Here is a 22,924-nt window from a genome sequence, read left to right as displayed (position 1 = left end):
AGAGAAAGAGAGAGAGAAAGAGAGAGAGAGAGAGAGAGAGAGAAAGAGAGAGTGTGCAAAAACTATGGGGGGCTATGTACTAGTAAGAGCTTAACATTTTTTTCTGTATTTTTGATGCTTGGACATCCTTAGGCCTTGCTAATCCTGGAGAGACTGCCCCTCCCAGGATTTAGCTAATTCCTACAGATAGTAAACAACCTGCTTGACAAGGCAAACCAGCCAATCCAGTGTGCCCCCTCCCCACCCCTCCACACACACACCTTTCTTATCTAATTCTCACATATAAGCCAATATTTCCCTTCCGAAATCGTCACAGGACAACTAGGGACCACTCCTATAGCCCCTGAAATTATTCAAACTAGTCAATCCTAAACTTGCTCAAACTTGCCCACCCTGCTTTGCCCATTCCTTTGCTTGAAAACCACAATAAAGGCTCTGGCCCCTATTTTTCCCCTTGATCTCTCTGCCTCCTGACCAACCCTGATGCTTCCCCATATGGCCTTTCATGGCCTGGTGTGCCCTGCCTCTTTGAAACTGTAATAAACTCTTCTTTCAAAGGCAGTTAAAACAAATCCCAGGTATATTTTAAAACAGGCTAAAGGTGAAAGAGCAAAGGACAGGGCTAAGGGAGAAGGCACCTGCCTGAATCCTTTAAGACCTCCTCTCATGGGAAATTTCCAAGCTGAACATGTGGTCCAATGGTCTGCTGTATACCTACCTAATGCTGAGCCCTCATAGTCACCAGATGGGAGCAGGCCTTGTCTGTGTATGAGTAAGACACCACACACACACACACACACACACACACACAGCTTGGACTAGTGCATCAGTCAGGGTGCCACTTCTGAGAAACAGAGATGCTAAAAAATTCAAGACACAAAACTATTTCTGGAAATCCTACAACCAGGGACAGAACAATGATGCTCTCTTTCCCACTCAGGAATGGGTGGCAGGATTGGATTCTAATCTAGGTTTTGCCTTTGCCTTTCTAGAGGACGTGGGGATGAGGGGATGATGATGATAGTGGTGGTGGTGGTGATAATAATAAATTGAACAGTAGAGTAAGTATCATTTCCATTTTGCAGAAGGGGACACTGAGAGGATCAGAGAGGTGAATTCATTTTCCCGGGTCACACAGCTGGTCTGTGGTAGAGCTGGCATTTGAACCCTGGTCTGCGGGACTCCAGTCTCAGCCACTGTGGTAGTCTGCCAGTCTATAGACAGAGGACAGAGCCAGGCTGTGTTGGGGTTTGTGTTTATGTCTGTCCCCCTACCCCCACTGGACTGAGGACCCTCACTCTCTGCTGTGATTGGCACAAAGTAGGTGCTCAATAAATTTTTGTTGAATGAATAACTAAAATCACGTGTGGAGGGATGAAAGCAGGGGGAGAGGAGGGAAGACTGGGTTCAGAGACTCTGCACACTCAAAAAACCCCTTGTGATATGATTTACAGTAAAAAATATATATTTGGTCTTCTATCCAGTCCTGGCACAGAGCACCTAAAACCCTGGGAATTTTCTAAGTGAGGAGAGAGATAAAGGTGTCTTTTGTTATGTTAATGAGGACTTTTGGAAAGTCCCTTGGCCACCTAAGGATGGGGCTGGTTCCCAGGGAATCCAACCATGTGTCAGAGAGTTGGAACTTTCAGTCCTATCCCCAGATCTCTAGGGAGAGGAGATGGGTTGGAGGTTGAATAAATTGCTGATGGCAAATGATGTAATCAATCATGCCTGTGTAATGAAATCCCATAAAACCCCACAGTATGGGGTTTGGAGAGCTTCCAGGTTGATGAATGGTTGGAGGTTCTGTGAGTGTGGTATAAATGGAAAGGGCAGGGAGCTCTGTGCCCTGTCCCCAAACCTGTTCCTATGCATCTCTTCCATCTGGCTGTTCTTGAGCTAAATCCTTTATAACACACCAGTGATCTAGTAGTAATATTTCTCTGAATTCTGTGAGCCACTCTAGCAAATTAATCGAACCCGAGAAGGGAATCACAGGAACCTGTGATCTACAGCCAGCTGGCCAGAAGCATAGGTGACAATCTGGACTTGAGACTGGCTTCTGAAGGGGGGAGTGGCAGTCTTGTGAGACAATGCCCTTAACCTGTGGGATCTGACATCATCTCCAAGTAGATGGTGTCAGAATTGAGCTGAATTGTAGGACACTCAGCTGGCGTTGGAAAATTGCTTGGTGGTGTGGGGAAAAACCCCACATATTGGAGTTGGTGACAGAATTGTACCCCCAAACCTAGTAGGGCTGGCTGGCCAGGCACTAGGGGGAGCCAGGGGCCATGAGTGCAGTACACTGGCCTATCCTCCCTGCATATGGCCCCCGCCTACCTCGGGGCTCCCCCTTACTCCTGACCTCGGGGCTCCCACCACTGAGGGCAGCATTCCTGATGTTCCTCTAGCCCCTCAGGCCTGCGGCTGCTCGGGCCTTTAGCACTCAGTTCCCTGGACCTGCAGCAATCTCCCCTACACATTTTATCCAGAGTTCTTTCTAGAGTTCATACTCTATACTTATTGGTTCACTGACTGTCTTCTCACTGCAATGGGAGCCCCACAAGGCCAGGTCCACCTTGTCCACCTCTGTGTCCCCAGCGCCAGGTGAGCCCTCGCTCACACAGAGAGTCAACCCCTCAGAGCCTAAGGGCAGTCTGGTGTGCCTCATGTGCTGGGCAGGGCTGCCCCCTAGTGGCCACCCACTTCTTGCCTTGGGATGGAAGCTCCCAAGGTCCTCTGGTCCCTGTCCCCCTTCCCTAGGAACTCACTTTGATTTCGATCTGCTCCTCCATCTCTTTACTCTTCATGGCTGCGTATTCCTTCTCGAGCCTGCAGAGGAGAAGGCTGACACGGTCACTATCCCACCACCAGGGACCTCTTTTCCACCAGCGCCCTGGCTGCTGGGTACTGACCTCTTCATCTTCTTAGGGTTGTACTTGACCTGGTAAGCCTTGAGGATCAGCTTATCCGGGCAGCTGTCGAACTGATGGGGTATCACCTTTTGGAAGTACTGTGGAAACACAGGCAGTCACTGATTATAAGGGTGTGTAGGGGGGCGCCTGAGCCCCTCTGTGTCTGCTGTGCCCATTGCCCTGGAGGAGGGAGGGAGGGCAGAAGCAGATCTGCCTGGGATGTCACCATGTACTCAGTGCAGTGCCTGGCCTGCCTGTTGTGGGTGCTCCATCATTGTGGAGCAAGTGAGTGAGTGTGAGAAGGCATCTGGAGAGAAGCTGCCAGCAGCCAGGACTTCAGTTTGCAGGGGGAAAGCAGGCTGCAGGAGCAAAGGCCTGGGGGTGGGTTGAGGTAGGGTCTGAGCACAGGGCACCTTCTTAGAGGAAGGGGGAGGCATGCTGCACCCAGGGCGGTGAGAGGATACTGAAAAGGTTGTAGAATTGGGACAGCCAGGAGCAACCTGGAGGGAAGACCCCTCAGTGGGTCTGCTCGCCTGGGGCCTCTACAAAGGGTTAAGTGTGAGCCACTGGTGGACACAGCTTGCTGTTGGTTGGGGCCAGGCTGGCTCCTGCTCCCCAGCCCAGCTGGCCCGCTCTAGCAGCTGCAGACAATGAACATTCGTGTCTGTGGACACAACTGTGGCCTTTGTGTATTCTTCTCTGAAGTACCAGCTGGAGGACACTGGGAGGGGGCAGGGGCCTGCATGGTGGGGACATGGCAGTGAGAAGCAGGGAAGCCAGGGTTGGGTAGGCCAGTGAGGCTGCCCAGACCCCTCACTCCCTCCTTTGTCCTCACCTGGCCCAGTTCCTAGGCCAAAAACCACACCCAAGGCCCCGTGGTTTGGCTAGTATAATTATTTACCACAAAGATTTTGGGGGACACAAAGCTGGGGGCAAGAGAAAGGGGGGTGAAACCTCCCAGAGCCAGGGCCTGGGCCTTCCTCTCTCCCCGCTGCCAGGCTGCTGGCCCTGGACTGTGTCTGGAGCTCCTTAGTGCCCAGCCTGGTTCTCCAGGGAGGCCTCAGGGGTCACAGGGGATAGAAAAGGATCAGGCTGCTCAGGAACTCCAAGCGTCTCACTTCACCTACCCTGGGTGGGGGGCAATCCCACCTTTCTTGGGCCCCTGGCCCACCTGGGACATGCCCTCCATGTCCAGCTGCATCAGCTCCACCTGGTTCACCTGCAGCAGGGCGAGGCCTACCCGGAACACGATCTCCAGGCCCTGCAAAGGCAGTGGGGACAGTGCTTCTCCGATCCCTCCCCAAACCCTGGCCCTTCCTTGGTTGAAATTTATTTCCAGTGTGGGGCCTTCGGGAGAGCAAGAGGGTGAAGGGGTCCTGACCTCATACATGAAAATGTCGAAGACACGAGTGGCGACAGGCAGTGGGAAGGTGGTCAGGAAGAGTGTGAGGAACCAGGACGAGGCGTACATGGACGTGTGGAAGCTCTGGGAGCGGAAGTGAGTGTTCAGGTCCGGGAGCTGCTCCTGAGGGGTCAGAGGAGGAGGCCCAGCACTGAGAAGGAGCCTGTGGGCACCAGGCACAGCTGTCCGTGCCCACAGGCTCCTTCCACCTGGAAGTGCTGAGTCTCGGTGCTTCTGCCTCCAGGAAGCTTTTTCTGGTCTGCCCTTGGGTCCCTTCCTCTGTGTGCCCTCAGCACTGTGTTTGGGTGAGGCTGAAATATTCCAGAACTCTGAGTAGCATGAGGTGGGGACACAGGCAGGGGTGACAGGAATAGCAGCAGCTCATGGGTGCAGGATGTGCACCTTGGGTAGGAAGTGGCCCATCTGCTCTCCTTTCTGCTCATAGGATCCTCATGATCAGCCTGACAGGGAGCTTCTGAGGCTTGGGGTGGGTTTACTTAACTGCTCAAGGTCGCTCAGAGAGTGAGCGGTGGGGTGCAGTGTAAACCTACTGCTGGTCAACCTGTATTCCTTGACTTGCCAGTCGTTGTGTCTCCCCACTGCCCCCTCATGATGCTCTGTGCCCAGCAATGCTCAGGGGATGCCGGTCTGATTGGCCTGAACTTCAGATTGCTGAAAAGTGACAGAAACTGGGGAAATAAGCTGGAGAAAGTATTAGGACCCCCTTGATGTCATTTACTAGAAGAAGGGAGCCTGGTGCCCCTTCCTGCAACCTGCCCTAGGCTTCCTTGCAGACCCAGGAGCTCCCTGGCACTGTCTGGCTACTTTGCTGTAGGGGCTCTCAGCTACCCAGCCTGGGCAGGGCCACTTCTTCTCTGCAGGCCCTGGCCCCTTGCTTGTTGGCACTACCAGGTCCCCTTGACCAACAGCACCTCCCAGTTTTCCAGGCCTGAGGAATGGGGCTTTTATGACCAGGCTTATCCCAGGGCCTACCTCCCATTCCCCCTTCAACTCTCACCCCCAACTGCTGTGCAGTTTCACAGCCCCATCTGTGACAGACTTCTGGAGCAGGCCATGTGTGTGTGAGTGTGTGTGTGTGTATGTGTGTGTGTGTGTATGTGTGTGTGTGTGTATGTGTGTGTGTGTGTATGTGTGTGTGTGTGTATGTGTGTGTGTGTGTATGTGTGTGTGTGTGTATGTGTGTGTGTGTGTGTGTGTGTGTGTGTGTTCTTCCCTTGCATGCACAGGGAAATTGTCTGCCAGCCAAGAGTGGCCCCTGTGCCCTGTGGGGACTGCTATTTATAAACAGAAAGGTCTGCGGCTCTCCTGTAATCATCAAAGGCAGGCAGACAACACTTTCCCTCCTTCTGCCATACCACGCTAGGAGCAGACAGTGAGGGCGTTATGGGTGTGTCTGGCAAAAGACACCTTGACCCCTCTGCCCTTGGACTCTAGAAGCCCAGAGCTCTCAGGAGCCCCCACTATAAATGCCTGGCTCTGTCCTATCCCTGGAAGTGTGCTTGGGGGCAATGCCACATGGCTCCCTGGGGACTAGAGCCCTTTTCTGAGCTGGGACTTCTGGATATGATTTCTCAGCCCTGGAATTTTCAGTTAAATAGACCCACTGGGATGGCTGTGGGCTGCAGAGGAGTGGTGGTGATGGGCCACCCCGGGCTCACTCACCTGCAGCATGTACTCAAACTGGTAGATGCAGAGCCCCAGCTCAGCCATGCTGGGCTTGAAGAGCTCCCGAAGGCGATACTCCTGCATCAGCCGCACAAACACACAGAAAGCCTCTTCCTCCGGCATCTGAGGGATGGGCAGGTGGGCAGGGGGCTGAGTGTGGGCAGGGTAGGAAGGGGACGCTTACTGCTCTTCCTTTGGACCTGGACTACTGTGCTAGGCCTGTTTCTGCTCTATTTAAGTTTAATGAACGTGGACTGTGTGGGTTGTCTGAACTCTCACAATGAACCTCTGGTCACTCTTGTTTACTGATGGAAAATCTCCTGAGGCTGAAGTCACCTACCAAAGGCCACCTGGCAGGTACTTGATCCCCAGGTCTGGCCACCTCCAGAGCCCATGGTTGGGACACCAACTGGTCCACTCTCAGTGTCTCTGTTCTCCTCTTCCTAAGCCTGCTGAATTCTCTGGACAAAACCCCAGCCCCATAAACTCCACACTGGCTAACTTAAGCTCCCTGTTGGAATTCCCTGTCCAACCCTGGGAGGTGACTGAGTAGGACGGCCTGCCCCTCTAGACCTTGGACAGTACAGTGGACAGAACAGGCAGTCAGCCCCTCTGTGTTCACCCACTGGGGGCTCGGCCTGGGGACTGTCAGAGGTCACAGTTGGACGCAGGGGTAGGCTCTGACAGTAGAACACTGGATAGAGGGTTACATTCTGCTTTTGTCCACCTCCTGGAAGCAGAGCTTAGATGGGCTGGGCCCTGCCATAAGCCTGGCCCCAGGCCACCTACCTGCATTAGGAGCAGGCCCACGATGAAGGCACTGCCCTGGCAGTAGCCCACCTCCCGGTCCACCAGAGAATATGCCTGTAAGGGAACGTGAGTGTCAGGGCAGGGTCCTGCCAGGCTCAGTGACAGCAGGCCAATGTGGACAGTGCTTCTTCATGTAGGGTTGGGGGGTCCTCAGCAGTGGGGGCCTCACCTTCATGACATTGAAGAGGACCTCCTGGCCTAGGCTGTCCTGGCCCTTGAAGAACTCGTGCTCTGGGTAGGTGCGGGCGATGTCCCTGCGGATCAGCTTCTCGCATGGCGAGGACATCTTGAGCAGCTCTGAGTACTGGTTCTTGACTGGCATGTTTGTAGCGCTGCACAGGAGCTGCCACACAATGGCCCGGAAGTGGTGCGGGATGCCCTTGTGGATAAGCTCCTGGGGACGGGGTGGGCAGCAGGAGGCCAGACTGGATGCTGTCCCAGTGCAGTCTTCCCAGGGTTACCTAGTCCAGCCCCCAAGATGGGGCTTGCCTATGCCATGCATGTGGCTCAGAGCTCCGCAGAGCCTTTGCACTGCAGACGGAGACCACACTGCTTAATGTACTTCCCCCAGTTTGTCACAGAACATAGTGGGGCAGGAAACAAATAGGTGCCTGAGACGTCAGTGTGACAGCTACTTACCTGGCCAGCCCCATTCACACTCTCTTCCCTCCCTCCCCCTGACCTGGCAAGGCCCCCTGAAAGTGCCTGCACAACTCCACTTCTGTCCCTTTGCCCGTGCTGGGGCCCTGGTGCTGGCGGAGTGACCTGCTGTCTGTCCCTGCTGGCCCTCCCACCGCCCACCCACCTCCACCATCCCTGCCACCTTAAGCAGCTTTTCCTTCCTACGCCGCCACTCTTCCCACTCATTGGCGATTCGGCCCCATAGGATCCATGTGTCCTCCTCCAGGTGGCTCAGGTTAGAGGAGGCGGAGGAGCTGGATACGAGAGAGGAGCCGCTGTTTCGCCGGGAGCCATTCATGGAGCGCATTGATTTGGAGTCGGCTTCCAGGAGCCTAGGTAGGGAGGGCAGGTAGAGGCAGTTCTGGGCTGCAGGCATCGCCCACCCTGGTCCCTGGGCTTCAGTGACTCCTTGGGAACAGGTAGCTGCTGAGGAGCCTGGCACCTCTTCTCAGGGATTCCAGAGGCCACCAGGGATTTGGTCTAATTGTTCTTGCCGAGTGACCTCGGCCAGAGCCCTAACCTCTCTGAGCTATGGTCCATCTCCCTGGGTCACTGCAGAGGCTGCATTTGTTTGTCTCAATCTGTGCCCTGTACTGGGCTGAGAAACATATGGATTAGCTCACTGAGTCTTTACCACCCATGAAGGGCAGGTTTTGTGAAGAATCATGTTTTATGGATGAGGGTCAGAGAGGGTGAGCAGGTGGCTGGGAGTACTCAGCCTATGAGAAGCTTTATGAAACCTGGGTTTCTGATGCTTTGACAGCGAGGTCCTGGCTGACTCTAGAGGGCCTGTCCCTCCCAGGCCTAGCTAATTCCTAGAGTTAGTGAAGGACTCACCTGTTAGTGCATCTTTCATGTGCAAATCAATGAATCCAGAACCCACAAACCCACCAAGTCTCCATTACCAGGCTCTCACACTCAGGGCTACTATGTGTCCTGATCACCACAGGCCACCCCTATGCCCCAAAGCAGGCTGAAATGATTCAAACTAGCCCAACACAGGCCTGCTTACCCTGCCTTGCCCATTCCTTCTTTCAGAAACCACAGTAGAAGTACTTGCCTGCATTTCCCCCTGGCTCCCTCTGCCTCCTGACTGACCCTCGTGCCTCCCTGAGTGGCCCTGCATGGTGTGCCCTGCCTCCTGCTTCTGTCTTCTCAGTGGCAGTCCTCTCCTGATCTGTTGGCTTTGTCATAGCTGAATGATAATAAATCTACATTTTATTTTATTTTTTAATAATATTTGAAAAATATTTTTTTAAAATTCAAAGCTATACTTCTGGAAAAAAGGGGTAAGTTTTAAAAATAAGAAAACATAACTGATTAAAATTTCAATTACAATTAAATTAATACAGTAACTTTTTTACAAACTTATCTTGTTATAAAACATTGTTGCCCTGGCTGATGTGGGCTCAGTGGTTATAGCGTTAGTCTGTGAACTAAAGGGTCTTGTGTTCAATTCCCAGTCAAGGGCACATACTTGGGTTGTAGGTTTGATCCCTGGCCGGGTCAGGGCGCATGCAGGAGGCAACCAATCGGTATGTTTCTCTCCCAGCGATGTTTTTTGTTTGTTTGTTTGTTTTTCTCTCTCTCTCTCTCTCTTTCTCTCTCTCTCTTCTCCCTCCCTCATTCCCTCCCTCCCTTCCACACTCTCTAAAAATCAATGGAAGAAATATCCTCTGGTAAGGATTAACAGCAACAACAAAAAATACATTGTTTATGAAAAAGGAGAGGTCAGCCCTGGCCAATGTGGCTCAGTTGGTTGGGTGTTGTCCTATGGACCAAAAGGTTGCTGGCTCAATTCTTGATCAGGGCACATACCCAGATTGTGGGCTTGATCCCAGGGAGGGGGCATGCAGGAGGCAGCTGATTGATGTTTTACTATCATATTGATGTTTCTCTCTCTAAAAATCAATAAAAAATCTTAAAAAAGAAGTAATATAACAGGTTCATTTCAAAAGCTCAAGAACCATTATTTAAAAGTAGTTTCAATTGTTGCCTCTGTTCCAGAAAAGTTCACTAAGCACACACTGAGAAAGTGTTACTATTTTAGTCACCTTTCATTTAATAAATACTCATACTCATGAATGTAATTATTCTTCTTCTACAACTCTATGGAAAATTAAAAGTACTTACATGTCAAAGGAGGAAAGCCAGAGCAGATTTAAAGGGCTTCAAGGAGTACTTGTCTGCTAAGCATCAATTTGACTCCCTTTTTAAAAAATTTTTATTTTTTCAATTACAGTTTATATTCAACATTATTTTATATTAATTTCAGGTGTACAGCATAGTGATTAGACAATCATATACTTTAGAAAGTGTATGGCTGGTGTGGCTCAGCTGTTGAGGATTGACCTAGGAACCAAGAGGTCACCGGTTAGATTCCTGGTCAGGGCACATACCCGGGTTGCGGGCTCAGCCCCCAGTAGGGGCCATGTAGGAGGCAGCTGACCGAAGATGTTCCTCTCTCATTGATGTTTCTATCTCTCTATCCCTCTCCCTTCCTCTCTCTCTAAAAATCAATAAAAACATATTTAAAAATGAGTTTATTTATTTATTTTTAATTTTTTTCTTTATTAAGGTATTGCATATGTGTCTTTATCCCCCCATTCCCCCCACCCCCCAATAGTTTTTTTTTTAAAAGAAAGTGTTCCCACCAATATTTCCAGTACCCACCTGGTATCATACATAGTTATTACAATACTAGAGGCCTGGTGCACGACATTCGTGCACTGGGGGTTGTGGGGGTCCCTCAGCCCGAACCTGCACCCTCTCCAATCTGGGAGCCCTCAGGGGAACCCTCTCCAATCTGGGAGTTTCTGTCTGTCTTTGCAATCATATGAGCGAATTGTCTGAGACCCCAACTCAGTTTGGTTTGTTGCTCACAGAATAATAGAGGCATTTTTTTTTCGACCCTTTCACAGGGGTCGCCTAAGACCATCGGAAAATACATATATAATTACATATTGTTTTTGTGATTAATCACTATGCTTTAATTATGTTCAATTTGTAACAATGAAAATACATCCTGCATATCAGATATTTACATTACGATTCATAACAGTAGCAAAATTACAGTTATGAAGTAGCAACGAAAATAATTTTATGGTTGGGGGTCACCACAACATGAGGAACTGTATTAAAGGGTCGTGGCATTAGGAAGGTTGAGAACCACTGCTCTAGTGTCTAGGAGATCCATCTGCCACCAGAACTATGATTCCCAGCATTCCTGGTGCTCCCCATGTTCTGGGCTTCTACTTCTGGTCCTGGGGCTGCCACCAAAACTACTATTCCCAGAATTCCTGGTGCTCCCCGCAATCTTGGTTTTCCCTTCCTGCTGTCTCGGTCCCATGGCCTCCCACTCTGCCAAGCTCTCCCTCTCTGCTCTCCATCTGGCAGCTTGGGGAGCCAATTTCCCCAAGCCGCTCCACTCTCCGCCAGCTCTCCTGCTCTGCTCTCCACCTGGTGCCTGTGTATGCAAATTAACCTGCCATCTTTGTCAGGTTAATTTGCATACCCACGCCTGATTGGCTGGTGAGCAACGTGGAAGGATGGTCAATTTACATGTTTCTCTTTTATTATATAGGATTATTGACCCAAATCCTTATGCTATACTTTACATCCCCATGACTATTTTGTAACGATCAATCTGTGCTTCTCAATCCTTTTACCTTTTTCACCCAGTCCCCATTCCCCTCCCTGTAGTAACCATCAGTCTGTTCTCTGTATCTATGAGTCTGTTTCTGTTTTGTTTGTTTACATTGTTCTTCAGATTCCACATATAAGTGAAATCATATGGTATTTGTCTTTTTCTGATCAACTTTAATTTCACTTAGCATAATACCCTCTAGGTCCATCCATGCTATCGAAAATGGTAAGGTTTCATTCTTTTTATATGTATCACAGCTTTTTAAAAATATATATTTTCATTGATTTCATAGAGGAACAGAGAGGGAGAGAGAGATAGAAACATCAATGAGAGAGAATCATTGATCGGCTGCCTCCTGCATGCCCCCTACTGGGGATAGAGCCCGCAACCTGGGTATGTGCCCTTGACCAGAATTGAACCCAGGACCCTTCAGTCCGCAGGCCGATGCTCTATCCACTGAGCCAAACTGGCTGAGACATGTGTCACAGCTTTTTTATCCACTTGTCTATTGATGGGAACTTGAGTTGCTTCCATATCTTGGCTATTGTAAATAACCATGCAATGAACATAGGGGTGCATATATTCTTTCCAATTAGTAGGGAATAAACCTACATTTTAAACAAGGGGAGGGCCAGAAAAAAAAGGTGGGAAGGCCTGACTCCAGAGTCAGAGGCTTTACTCTTCTGTCTAACTATGGCTTGAGAAACACAGCCAGGTTCCAAGATTCACTCTGCTTCTAGAAACCTTGGTCTTCTCATCTGAATGGGGAACTGTCTGTTTACTCAGGGTTAGGAGGATGACATTGCCTCTGGTGGGAGCTATTACTTTGCCCAGGACCAGACTCAGGCATGAGTGTGAGGGAGCATCCAGGAGCTTCTGTTTGGCGCCCAAGCTGTACCCTGCACACCCTCTTCCTACGCCAGGCCCCAACTCACCGGTTCTGCTCTTCCAGCTTGGCTAGCAGCTCCAGCTCATTGGGGCTGAGGTTCTCAGAGTCAGAGGTGGGGGAGCAGGTGGGGGCTGACAGGGCCTCCTGGGATGAGGAGTCAGGGCTCAGAGTGGGGCTTGCCATGGTGGGCAGGCTCATCAACTGCAAGCAGGGCCAGGTCACAGCTCTGTCTGGGGGCCAGAGACACACATGGTTAGCATTGGGTTGGGTTTCCACCTCATTCTGCCAGCTCTGGGCCAGCTGAGCCTGCTGTTCACCTGTGCACATTTCCTCACTCTGGGCTCCCACTTCTGCTCTGTACACTTGGTGTACCCCTCATCCCCATGCACCCCAGTTCAGGTGATGGCCATGCCAGCACCTTCTATTCCAGATGCTGACTACCAGGACCCCTGCCAGTGTGCTCCAGATGCCTGGACAGATACAATAGGACCACGGCAGGGCCCAAGCTGTCCTGTTGTCCATGGGCATGAAGGCCAAGGCTCATCTCCACACCCCGGAGTCTTCAGCAGAGCCTGAGGCCAAGACTTCCGTCACTCAAGACCCCTGCTGGGACGATGAGGTGCAGGAGCCCCTACTTTGGTGGCCCTTTCTGATAGCCTTGGTCCTTGTCTCCTGCTGTGGTCTGCCCTGGGAGGCCTGCCTCAGCATCTGATCTTCCCTGTCTCATCAACCAAAGTGGGCTGCTAGCACAGCCAGAAGCAATTATTCTTTATTGTTAATTGTCTGGTGCTGCCAATTGCCAGAAGAGTTGACTACACTTGGGTTGGGAAGCCAGGGATGCATCAAAGTTCTGGGAGTCTGTGCCCTGGTGGATACAGAGTAAGAGCTTTAAGTTCTGATGGGTATTCTGATCTTGGCTTGCCATGTGCCATGCAGATGTCAGGCCATCTCTCCTATTTTTCCTGGGGATGGTCTGGCCCCACCCTCCTGGGGGGCTCCAAGGACATTGGCCTCTCACCTTCTGCCAGTGTCATGAGAGGCAGCTCAGCACCATACCCAAAGCTATGGCTCCAGACTCAGATAGACCTGTGCCTAAAGCGTGGCACCCTCTCAACCAGCTGTGTAGGCTTCTCTAAGTCTCACAGGCCTCAGAGGGTGACTGTGAGAACTGAGCATGTTATGCACGTGGTGTGTGAGAACAGTGCCTGATATTTAGTGATCATTCCATAAACATTCTATTATTATCTATCCTTGGGCCAAGGTTGAGTGCTAGCTGGGAACCAGGGCTTCGGGGTTCCGCTATGCCTGTTGTGGCACATCTGTGGGGGTTGGCATCACCTTGTAGGAGGTTCTAGTCATCAGGAATGGCTAGGAAAGGGAAGGCTGCTAGGAGCTGGGGATAGTGTTCCTTTTACTCAGTCATTCTGCTTCTGGTGAGCCCACGTTAGCTCAAAGGGTCTAAGAAGATAGTGATCCCCAGGGTCATGGCGGCAGGAAGAAAATCCTGCTCCCCTACTGCCACTGTGGGCAGTCCCTTCATGCCCACCCATTCTCGTGCATGCTCTGTACCAGGAGTCCACTATGTGCTCTTGGACCCCACCTGACCTGGCTCTGACAGCTCTGCCTGCATAGGGGCCCTTGCCTGGTCTCTGAAGAGGTAGGAACTGGTCCCCTGGGCAGCAGGGGGATAGTGACAGAATGAACTATCACACCTGCCTGGCCACCTCAGGTCACTGGGCACCTTCCTGCAGTCTAAGCTTAGCCCCCAGCCAACACCCAAGGGCTCAGGGGTTGGCTGGACTTGATCCTAGCCATGCACTTGATTCTGGCTGCCTTCCCTCATGCTGCCCTGTCATGGGGGTACTATTCTGCTTTCACCTTAAGGGGGTGGGCAAGAACCCTCCCTCCCCAGGACTCTGAGACTCCCCAGGGCCACTGGTTCTGCCTCTGGTTCCTGAGAGCTCCCCTAGTCTGTTGGGTACTAAGGGCTCTGGCTTTCGGTGAGTGGTATGAACTCTAGGTCCTGGCAGAACCGGCTGGCCAGGGACCACCTGCTCCAAAGATCAAGCAACATGTACCACCTAGCTAGGAGTTAATCATTCCTGACAGAGGAACAGTGGGGGCTGCACCAAGGCCTCCTGCAGAGTCAAAGTCTGTGGACAAGAAGTGCTGACCTAGAAGGATCTCTCTGTGAAGGAAGGGGCTGGGAAGGCTGCATGGGTTTCCCAGCTTCAGAGTTGGGAGATAGGGAGGAGCCTCAAAAGCACACCTGGATTTATGGAGCAGTGGGGGCCATAGAGAAAGAGACTACATGTAGCTAGGGTCATGACCTGGGACACTCTCTCAGTCATGCCTCTTCCTTGCTGAGCCCAGAGCATAATTGGCCCACCCTCTCCCCTAAAGAGCCTGAGAAAATGATTCCGGTCTGAGTTTCTGTTAAAAATTAAAAACCACACCAGGAACCATCCACTAGGAGAGTGTGTTCAGCAATTTATAATATAGAAATGTGTATTTCATTCAGAAAATAAAGTTGACTCAATGCATAGGGCTGAAATTTGCAGTCCGAAAGGTAGAAACTAATGATCCCTCAGGAACTTTCTTTTGACTCATCCCTGGACTCTCTAAACACTGCTTTGCCCTGGAAGCCATCTCCTGGTGAATGTACATACATACACTCAGACACATACTCATACAGGCAGATATACACACTCACACACAATCTCACACTTATATGTAACTCACACTTGATATACAGGTAGACACACACTCATACACATTCACTTTCACATGCACACACTATCTCATACCCATGCATACTCTTGCACGCACACAGGCATGCATGCTTTCTGAACTGACAAGACCTTGCCACCCTTGGAACTGAGTAGATTCAGATGGACACTGGCTTGCTGCCATCCTAGCTTTGTGAGCAACCTCACCTCCCTCCCCAGAGTGCCATGACTCTTACTGTTTCAACCATTCCTTTCCTGGCACTTACTGAGGGCCAGGCGCTGTTCTAGGCATTGAGTGGAACAAGGTGACGAGAATACAACTCCACAGGGTATGCAGCCATTTCTACCTTGCTAAATGGGCTTGGAGATGCAGAGACAAGGCAGGTCCCCTCTAGGGCCAAGGGGCCATACCTCTAAAATCCACACACAGGTTCCCTCTACGTCTGGGGTCCCAACTTCAATGCCATTTGCCCCTACTCTAACTCAGCCACCTGAAGGGGGGTCCTGGCTCCTGCAGAGTAGGCAATGAGCCACCTAACCCTGCTCCTGCTGGCACCACCATCCACATCGCTCCCATGGCTTAGAAAGCTGAGCCAAGCAAGAGAGGTGGGAAGAAGACTCTGCTGGTGAGCTGGGCAGAGAGCGTGGGGACAGAGAAGTCCAGTTGCCAGACATCTCCCACCTTCTTTTCCCTCTCCCTCTTAGGGAACTTTGGACACTGTCAGTCATTCCTCTTCCTTCTTGAAGTCCTCTCCCATCTAGTTTCCAAGAGGCTGGGCTCCTGGGTCTCCTGCTTCTTTGCCCGTTTTAGCCTCCCACATGGTGCCCTTTCCTCCATAGGCTCTGCCTGGGCCATTGTCCCTTCATGTTGTTGGTGATCTCACTCTTACGGCTTAAATGACTGAATATATGTCAGTGATTGTGACACCTCCATTCCCAGATTTTCCTTTCTCTTGAGAACCAGCCAGATTGCCAAATGACTCCTGAACATCTCCATCAGACCCCTGGCCAGGGCAGGAATTGTCATTGTCTGGGTCCCTGCTACTGGAGTGTCCCCCGCTGGACGTGGTACAACCTAAGAGTTGATAAATATTTGAGGAATTGAACCAACCTGCTCAACCACCAGTATTTACTGGATGTCTACCAGGTGCTAGGTACTATGCTGAGGATTGAAGGCTGGTGGGCAAAGAGACACAGCCCCTGCCCACCCAGAGCATACAGGGGAAGAGACTAAGAAATGGTCACCCAAACTTCCTACTACAGATGGAGACAAATGCTTGGAATAAAAAATAAGGTAGACTGGAAAACAGTCTGGCAGTTCCTCAAAAAGTTCAACAAGAGTTACCACATGACCCAGCAATTCTACTCCTAGACACACATCCACATGTGAACTTGTCCATGACTATTCATAGCAGCATTATTCCTAATAGCCAACAAGTGGAAATAATCCAAGTGTCCATTGGCAGATGAATGGATATATAAAATGTGGTCCATCCATATAATGGAATATTAAAAGAAAGGAAGCTCTGATACGTATGAACATCGAAGACATCATGCAGAGTGAAAGAAGTCAGACACAAAAGACCATAAGTGACATGATGCCATTTATATGAAATGTCCAGAATAGGTAAATCCTTAGAGACAGAAAGTCAATTAGTGGTTGCCAGGAACTAGAGCCTAGGAGTGGGAGGAATGGGGTGGGGAAGAAACTGTTTATGGGATTTTTGGGGGGTAATGAAGTGTTCTAGAATTAGTGGTGGAGGTTGCACAACTTTGTGAATATACTAAGATCCACTGAATTGTTCATTTTAAAAGGGTGAATTTTATGATATGTGAATTATACTCCAGTTAAGAGAAGGTAAGGGATGGGGTGGGCTGGCAGAGGGACCTGGTGCAGAAGCAGTGGGGGAGGGGTGGGTGCAACTCAAGAAGGGACTAGGCAGGGGCCAGAACCCCACAGGGCATTGTGGGCCAAGGCAGCAAGCTGACTGGGCTTGCACTTTAGGAAATCTCTCCTGACCTGCAGTGTGAAGATGCTCCTCCAAGCCAACTCTCTCCTGACTAAAGCCAGCCCCTCCTCCTGCTGCAGGTTGGCCTACCTGGGTCCCTGATGCTGCCACCCAATGGCTCAGGCAAGGCCTGGTACTACCCTCCTGGTGCTTGCTCTAAACCCTTTAGCCACTCCCTAATATGACTTGGAATATTGGAATCTTGGAATCCCAACATTTTTGCATGGTGCACACACCCCTGCCAACCTCACCTCCTCCCATATCGCAGTCCCTCCGCACTTAACCCACAAGGAGCACCTACTTCTTCCTGCCTGTCTTTGCACATGCTGTTCCCTTTGACTGGAAAGGAATTCTCCAAGACTTGGTTTGAGTTTTTTTCTGTGAAATATTTCCTGCCAAAACCCCGCCTCTAGTGTCCTGGTTCATTTCTCTCTTTTCTCTCCCTGAAAATACCTACTCCCTACACCCCAGCCCAAGACATATTCTATGGCAATTACTTCTATATATGCCTGCCTGCCCTACTGGGTCATTCTGAGTATAAGGCCTGTTTTCTTAATTTTCTACTCCAAGCCCATAATGCAGCAACTGACATTTAGTTAGGTGCTCAATAAAGGTCTGCTGAATAAATGAAGATAAAAATATCTGTGCTGCTCAGGCAGCGGATCAAGGTCAACATCAACAGTAATAAGTCATGTTAAGAACATGTACCCTTGATATAATGAGATGAGAAGGGCACTTCACCCCTATGTCTTTCTCCCCAGAAAACATCACCCAATTTAACTATGAGAAAAACTGGTGGCAAATCCTGATTAGGCAACATTTTAGAAAATTCTGACTAGTCCTCAAAATTTTCAAGGTCATAAAAAACAAGGGAAGTCTGAGAAACTGTTCCTGTCAGGAGAAGCCTAAGATATGATGATGAAATGTGTGGGATTCAGGATAGGGTTCTGGAACAGAAAAAGGATATTAGGAAAAAACTAAGGAGATCTGAATAAAGTGTGGGGTATAGTTAATGATAACAAATCAATATTGGTCCATTAATTATAACAAAGGTACCAGACTAACCTGGGATGTTACTAATAGGGGAAACTGGGTATGGAGTCTTCAGGAACTCTCTGGACTATCTTTTGACTTTTTCTGTAAATCTTAAACTGTTCTAAAATATAAAGTCTATTTTAAAGATAAAAAAGTGACTATATACCAGTGTAGACAGAAAAGTAAAGGACAGGTCTAACACATGAGAGGTGTCACCTTGAGAGAAGGTCATTCAAAAGGTCCCTTAACTAGGCTGTAGGGGAAGAAAAATTCACACTTGGATTTCTGACTCCCGAGCCTCTGCCCTATATTGATCTGCTGTGCTGCCAATCTCTCCGCATTCTTTTACTTTAGAAATAATATACATGAAGCACTGAGTGTAGTGGGCACTCAGTGGATGGCAGTAATTATTATTACTACTACAGGCCGGGTGCACGAAAATTCGTGCACTCAGGAGTCCCTCAGCCTGGCATGTACCCTCTCACAATCCGGGACCCCTTGGGTAGGGTCCCTAGGCCTGGCCTGAGATCAGGGCCTATCAGGGCTTTCCTTCCCCCGGCTGCAGGCAGCTGGCCCCACCCCCGCCACTGCCACTGCTTGCCATCTGTGCAGCGCTGCTCCCTCCTCCCCTGCCACTGGTGGCCTCCCTCTGCAAGCGACAGGCAAGGGGTGTGATGGCTTGGCTGGCCTGGGCCTCCCTCTGCGGGGCGATCGATCGCTGACCAGCGGCACACCTGCCACAGAGTTGCTGCCACTGGTGGCCTGGGCCTCCCTCTTTCTTTGCTGGGGGGCGGGGCCAGCCCTGCAAGGGGATGTCTGCCTACCTGATTGCCCCTAACTGCTTGCTTGGGGGCGGGGCCAGCCCGGCGAGGGGCCGTAGTCGTTCTGGTCTCTGGTCATTCTGGTCGTTATGCTTTTGGTGGCTGGCCTTTTATTATATAGGATTACTGGTTTTGTTAATCCTCACCCGAGGATATTTTTCCATTGATTTTTAGGGAGAGTGGAAGAGAGAGGCAAAAACAGAAAGAAACATCGATGTGAGAGAAACACATCAACTGGTTGCCTCCTGCATACGCCCCAACCAGGGCCCTGGCCAGGGAGGAACCTGCAACCAAGAATACATGCCTTTGACTGGAATTGAACCCAGGACCTTTTTTTAAAGATTCAATCTTTCTTTCTTTTTATTGATTTCAGAGAGGGAGGGAGAGAGAGAGAGAGGGAGAGAAATGATGAGAGAGAATCATGGATTGGCTGCCTCCTGCACACCCCCTACTGGGGTTGGCGACCGCAACCTGGGCATGTGCCCTTGACTGGAATCGAACCTGGAACCCTTCAGTCCGCAGGTCGATCTTCTATCTACTGAGCCAAACCGGCCAGGGCCACAGTCACTACTTTTTAACACATTGTATGCGGGTAGTTTTCATCAGGCGTTAACAGGTAGCACGTGGTGCGGGCCATTTTTGCTAATTTTTTTGTGGAAATGGCAACGTTCAGTAAAATTATGATAACTTTAGTTTACGTATTTATATGTTACCCGCATTCTACCGCTAGTCTATAAAAAAAACGTATTAATACGTGTCCTGCTCTCTACTTACTCCCAGTCAACGTAAAACGTATAAATACGTTCCCCGCATTCAATGTGTTAACAGGGAAAGCTACTGAGTGTGTATGCACCATCTTTCAGAGGCTGGTATTTTCAGAGGCAGGAATAAAGGCCTCAAGTGTCCTTTAATTTTGGCTCCCTTCTCCTCTCCCCCTGGCTTCTGATCCTCCACCTCTAATGATTATGGGGACACAAAATCACTTCTGAATCTGAAGCCTTGAAAGATGACAGCTGACTCCATTTGTCCAGCAGACCATCATGGCCCTGCCTGGCTCTAACTTTGGGGGAAATGTCCTGGTGTCTCAGGTCCTATTCCTTGGCAAGGAGTAGGCAACTGATGGGCCAGCTGCCCCCCTAGGTAACATGGAGAGTAGCTAGAATTCAAAAGCAAGTGAGTAGAGAAGAATGACAGCTCTAAACCAACCAGTCACTTACTGAGTATCTGCTATGTGCCCTAGAATCGCCTGGAACTCAACTGTGAGCAAATACGAGCCCTGCTCTTGTGGGTCTCATGGGCTGGTATGGGAGAGAGACACAGATGAAACAATCTCACAAACATATGTGGTGCACTGTAAAGTGGAAGAAAAGTGTAGTGAGTCATGCCAACAGGGCCTTGGAAATCTTTCCAGTAGGGTTCAATCTCTTCCTAGCTCTGGTGGGTTAGTTCTCCTAACTAAACCTCCTTCCTTCCACTGTCTTCGCTTGGCTTCTAGAGCATGTGTACTGCAGGCTCCCCCAGGCAGGTGGATTTTGCTACCTTTCCGATTCTTCCAACTATGATTGCTCTGACCAGGGAGTTTCCATAGTGTGTGTCTCATGGATCACCTTTGAAACATAAAGGCTTATAGGATGAGGCCTACCAAACGAGGTACGCTTCCCTGAATGCATCATGTTTGCTCCTGCTTCCTGGGCCTCTGTCCAAGCACTCTGGCTGCCTAGAATGCTCCATATATCATACTTGCTCCACCTTCCCTAACACCCCAGAAATGCTCAGGGCCCTTTTCTGCACTCCCCCAGCAGCACGCCGTACATAATTCTGTCTCAAGTTTCCACACAGGAGATAGCAGGATGTGATGTTAAGGGCATAGTGCCGAAATCCCAGTTTCTCCAGGTTGCCTGGAAGGTTAAATGAGATACTATGTAAATGGCGCTTGGCACAGGGCCTAGGACAGTGATGGCGAACCTTTTGAGCTTGGCGTGTCAGCATTTTGAAAAACCCTAACTTAACTCTGGTGCCGTGTCACATATAGATATTTTTTGATATTTGCAACCATAGTAAAACAAAGACTTATATTTTTGATATTTATTTTATATATTTAAATGACATTTAACAAAGAAAAATCAACCAAAAAAATGAGTTCGCGTGTCACCTCTGACACGCGTGTCATAGGTTTGCCATCACTGGCCTAGGACATGGCATGGGCGTGATCAGTGTGCACTAGTGGTTCTACCTCTTGTCTTGAGATGTAGAGAGGGTCTTTAGATGCAGAGCAGGGACCACCTTTGACATTCCTTCAGACCCCAATATCTGACTCAACTTCCAGGATGGGGCTTCCCCCAGAATGATCAGTATCTATATTCTGCATAAGAAAGTTGAGATCATGTTCCCCCTTGGCCCCTGTACCCATCAAAGCACATACACAAAAACATAGACCTGTATTCCAGTCTAGGGTAAAAGTGCATTTATTGTCCACAAGCCCTCCCTGGGAGCCTTCTGACCTCACTGCCTCCACACAAGGTCCCACCCTGGGGAGCCTGTGGGGTTCATTTCTTGTGTACCTCATGACCTTCAGCAGTCTTTTCATTCACGTTCTTCCTTCAGCAAGTGGGTAGAACAAACTTCTCCCTACCCAGCATCAGGGGTCCATGTAGGGGGTGGGAGTGGGCACTGCCAGCAAGCAGGCCTCCTACTGCCCTCTGTCCCCCAACACAGTAGACTATTTCTCAGCCCTGATTCAAGCTGGCTTCCTGAGGGGCAGCATGGCCACAGAGATATTCATTAGTGAGGCATCAACTAGTTACAACCAGGAAACCAGGGTGGCTAGTGCTTCTGCTAGCACCCATAGATGGGTGGCTGCCCTCCTGAACTCCATTGACTCCTTCCACACCGTGCCCAGAGACAGTCAAAGCCACATCCTAACCTCACTGGCTCTCATGCAGTACAAACTACTGTTCTAAGGATTTATCCCCCCATTTTCCAGGTGGAGAAATTGAAGTCCCAAGCCAAGATGTGCTTTTTTCTAGGCCATCCAGAATACACTGGTGAACACCCACAAAGAAGCCTGGTCCTGTTTACTTGGGATTGTCTAGGAATGCTTATGTAGCTTGAAGAAGCCTAGATGGGCAATGCTAGGGCTGGACTGATCTGGAAATTTGCATGGGGGGAGGCCCGGGTCTCCTCCTTACTCCCTGCAGCCTGGCCATGCCAGCTTGCCAGTTCTGTAATCTCCTGTCTTCTCTATCTCACCTCATTCTTGTGCCAGGGCCAAGCCACCTGCAGTTTTTTCAAACCACCAGCAGTTAACCGCAGAAGCTCAGGGGAACCCACAGGTTGGACCCAAGGGCGAGAGTGGTGGGGTGGCAGAACAGACAGGAAGAGACAACACAACCCAGAAAGACACAGGCACAGGGGCTTTTAGCTCCATCACAGCCTACCTGAGGAAAAAAAAACAGCCCATTTTCCCCTTCTGAAATATTCCTTAACAAAGAGCTGTCTGATTCTGACAGGCCCAAACCCAGACACGCGGGGTCCCAGATGCCAGGAGAGGAGGAAGCTGTTTCATTTTGGCATAACATACTGGTTGTCGGTGAAAGAACTCACAGGGACTGTCCATCTCCTACTCTCAGCACTCCTGGGGTCCTGTGGGTGAAAGAACTCACAGGGACTGTCCATCTCCTACTCTCAGCACTCCTGGGGTCCTGTGGGTGAAAGAACTCACAGGGACTGTCAGGGGCTGGGCTGCCCCTGGGCACCAGCACTGGCCCTGCCATCTGAGTAGGTAGGTGTGATGGGGTCAGCATGCTGGTCCTACCAGTCTGGTCAGACTTCAGGACCAGGAGCAGTCTGAACTCCTCTTCCTCGCCAGGGGGTGGGGATAAATTAGGGGCCAGGCAGCGGTTCTTTTAGGGGGACGGGTGTAGGAGAGAGAGTGAGTGTCCTTCCCTTGGAAGAAGGGCAAAGTGGGGAGAGATAGATAAAGGGGAAGAAGCCTGCAGCAGGTGTCCACTGGGTTGGGAGATTCTGGGTCACCCAACCACCTCCAGGGTTCCAGTGCGGATGCTGCCGCAGGTAGGTTGGTGTGGCTGGACAGACTGGCTGCCTGGGGCAGGGCAGTCAGCTCACACATCTGAGTCTCTGCCAGAGCTGGGAGCACTGGGGACTCCAGGAGGACCTGCGAAGGGAAGGTCCGAGAAGGGGTGTTGAAGAGCCCTGTGTGAGTGTGTGTGTGTGTGTGTGTGTGTGTGTGTGTGTGTGTGGGGTACTAATTGCCTGGTCTGTGTTGGAGGTCTCTGTGTATG

The 22,924-nt window shown here is 50.3% G+C and overlaps 1 protein-coding gene across 3 annotated transcripts in view; it reads right to left on the bottom strand.

Moving 5' to 3' along the window:
* The window catches only part of EVI5L (ecotropic viral integration site 5-like), a 21,918-nt gene extending 9,629 nt beyond the window's left edge, over positions 1 to 12,289 (bottom strand). For 2 of the 3 annotated variants that reach the window (XM_005870692.2, XM_005870693.2), the window contains exons 1-9: positions 12,076 to 12,289; positions 7,637 to 7,826; positions 6,983 to 7,207; positions 6,793 to 6,867; positions 6,001 to 6,126; positions 4,297 to 4,440; positions 4,087 to 4,176; positions 2,916 to 3,013; positions 2,772 to 2,832 (exon numbers count right to left, since the gene is read on the bottom strand). In XM_005870692.2, coding sequence (XP_005870754.1) covers positions 2,772 to 2,832; positions 2,916 to 3,013; positions 4,087 to 4,176; positions 4,297 to 4,440; positions 6,001 to 6,126; positions 6,793 to 6,867; positions 6,983 to 7,207; positions 7,637 to 7,826; positions 12,076 to 12,227 — 1,161 coding nt within the window. In that variant the 5' untranslated portion in view covers positions 12,228 to 12,289. Of the gene's footprint in view, positions 1 to 2,771; positions 2,833 to 2,915; positions 3,014 to 4,086; positions 4,177 to 4,296; positions 4,441 to 6,000; positions 6,127 to 6,792; positions 6,868 to 6,982; positions 7,208 to 7,636; positions 7,827 to 9,627; positions 9,704 to 12,075 lie in introns of all 3 variants that reach the window. The other variant, XM_005870694.2, reaches the window with a different exon arrangement.
* Positions 12,290 to 22,924: the final 10,635 nt, after the last annotated feature.

Source organism: Myotis brandtii, unplaced genomic scaffold, assembly GCF_000412655.1.
Source record: "Myotis brandtii unplaced genomic scaffold, ASM41265v1 scaffold321, whole genome shotgun sequence".
Taxonomy (NCBI): domain Eukaryota; kingdom Metazoa; phylum Chordata; class Mammalia; order Chiroptera; family Vespertilionidae; genus Myotis; species Myotis brandtii.
This window is presented reverse-complemented; position numbering and strand designations above follow the sequence as displayed.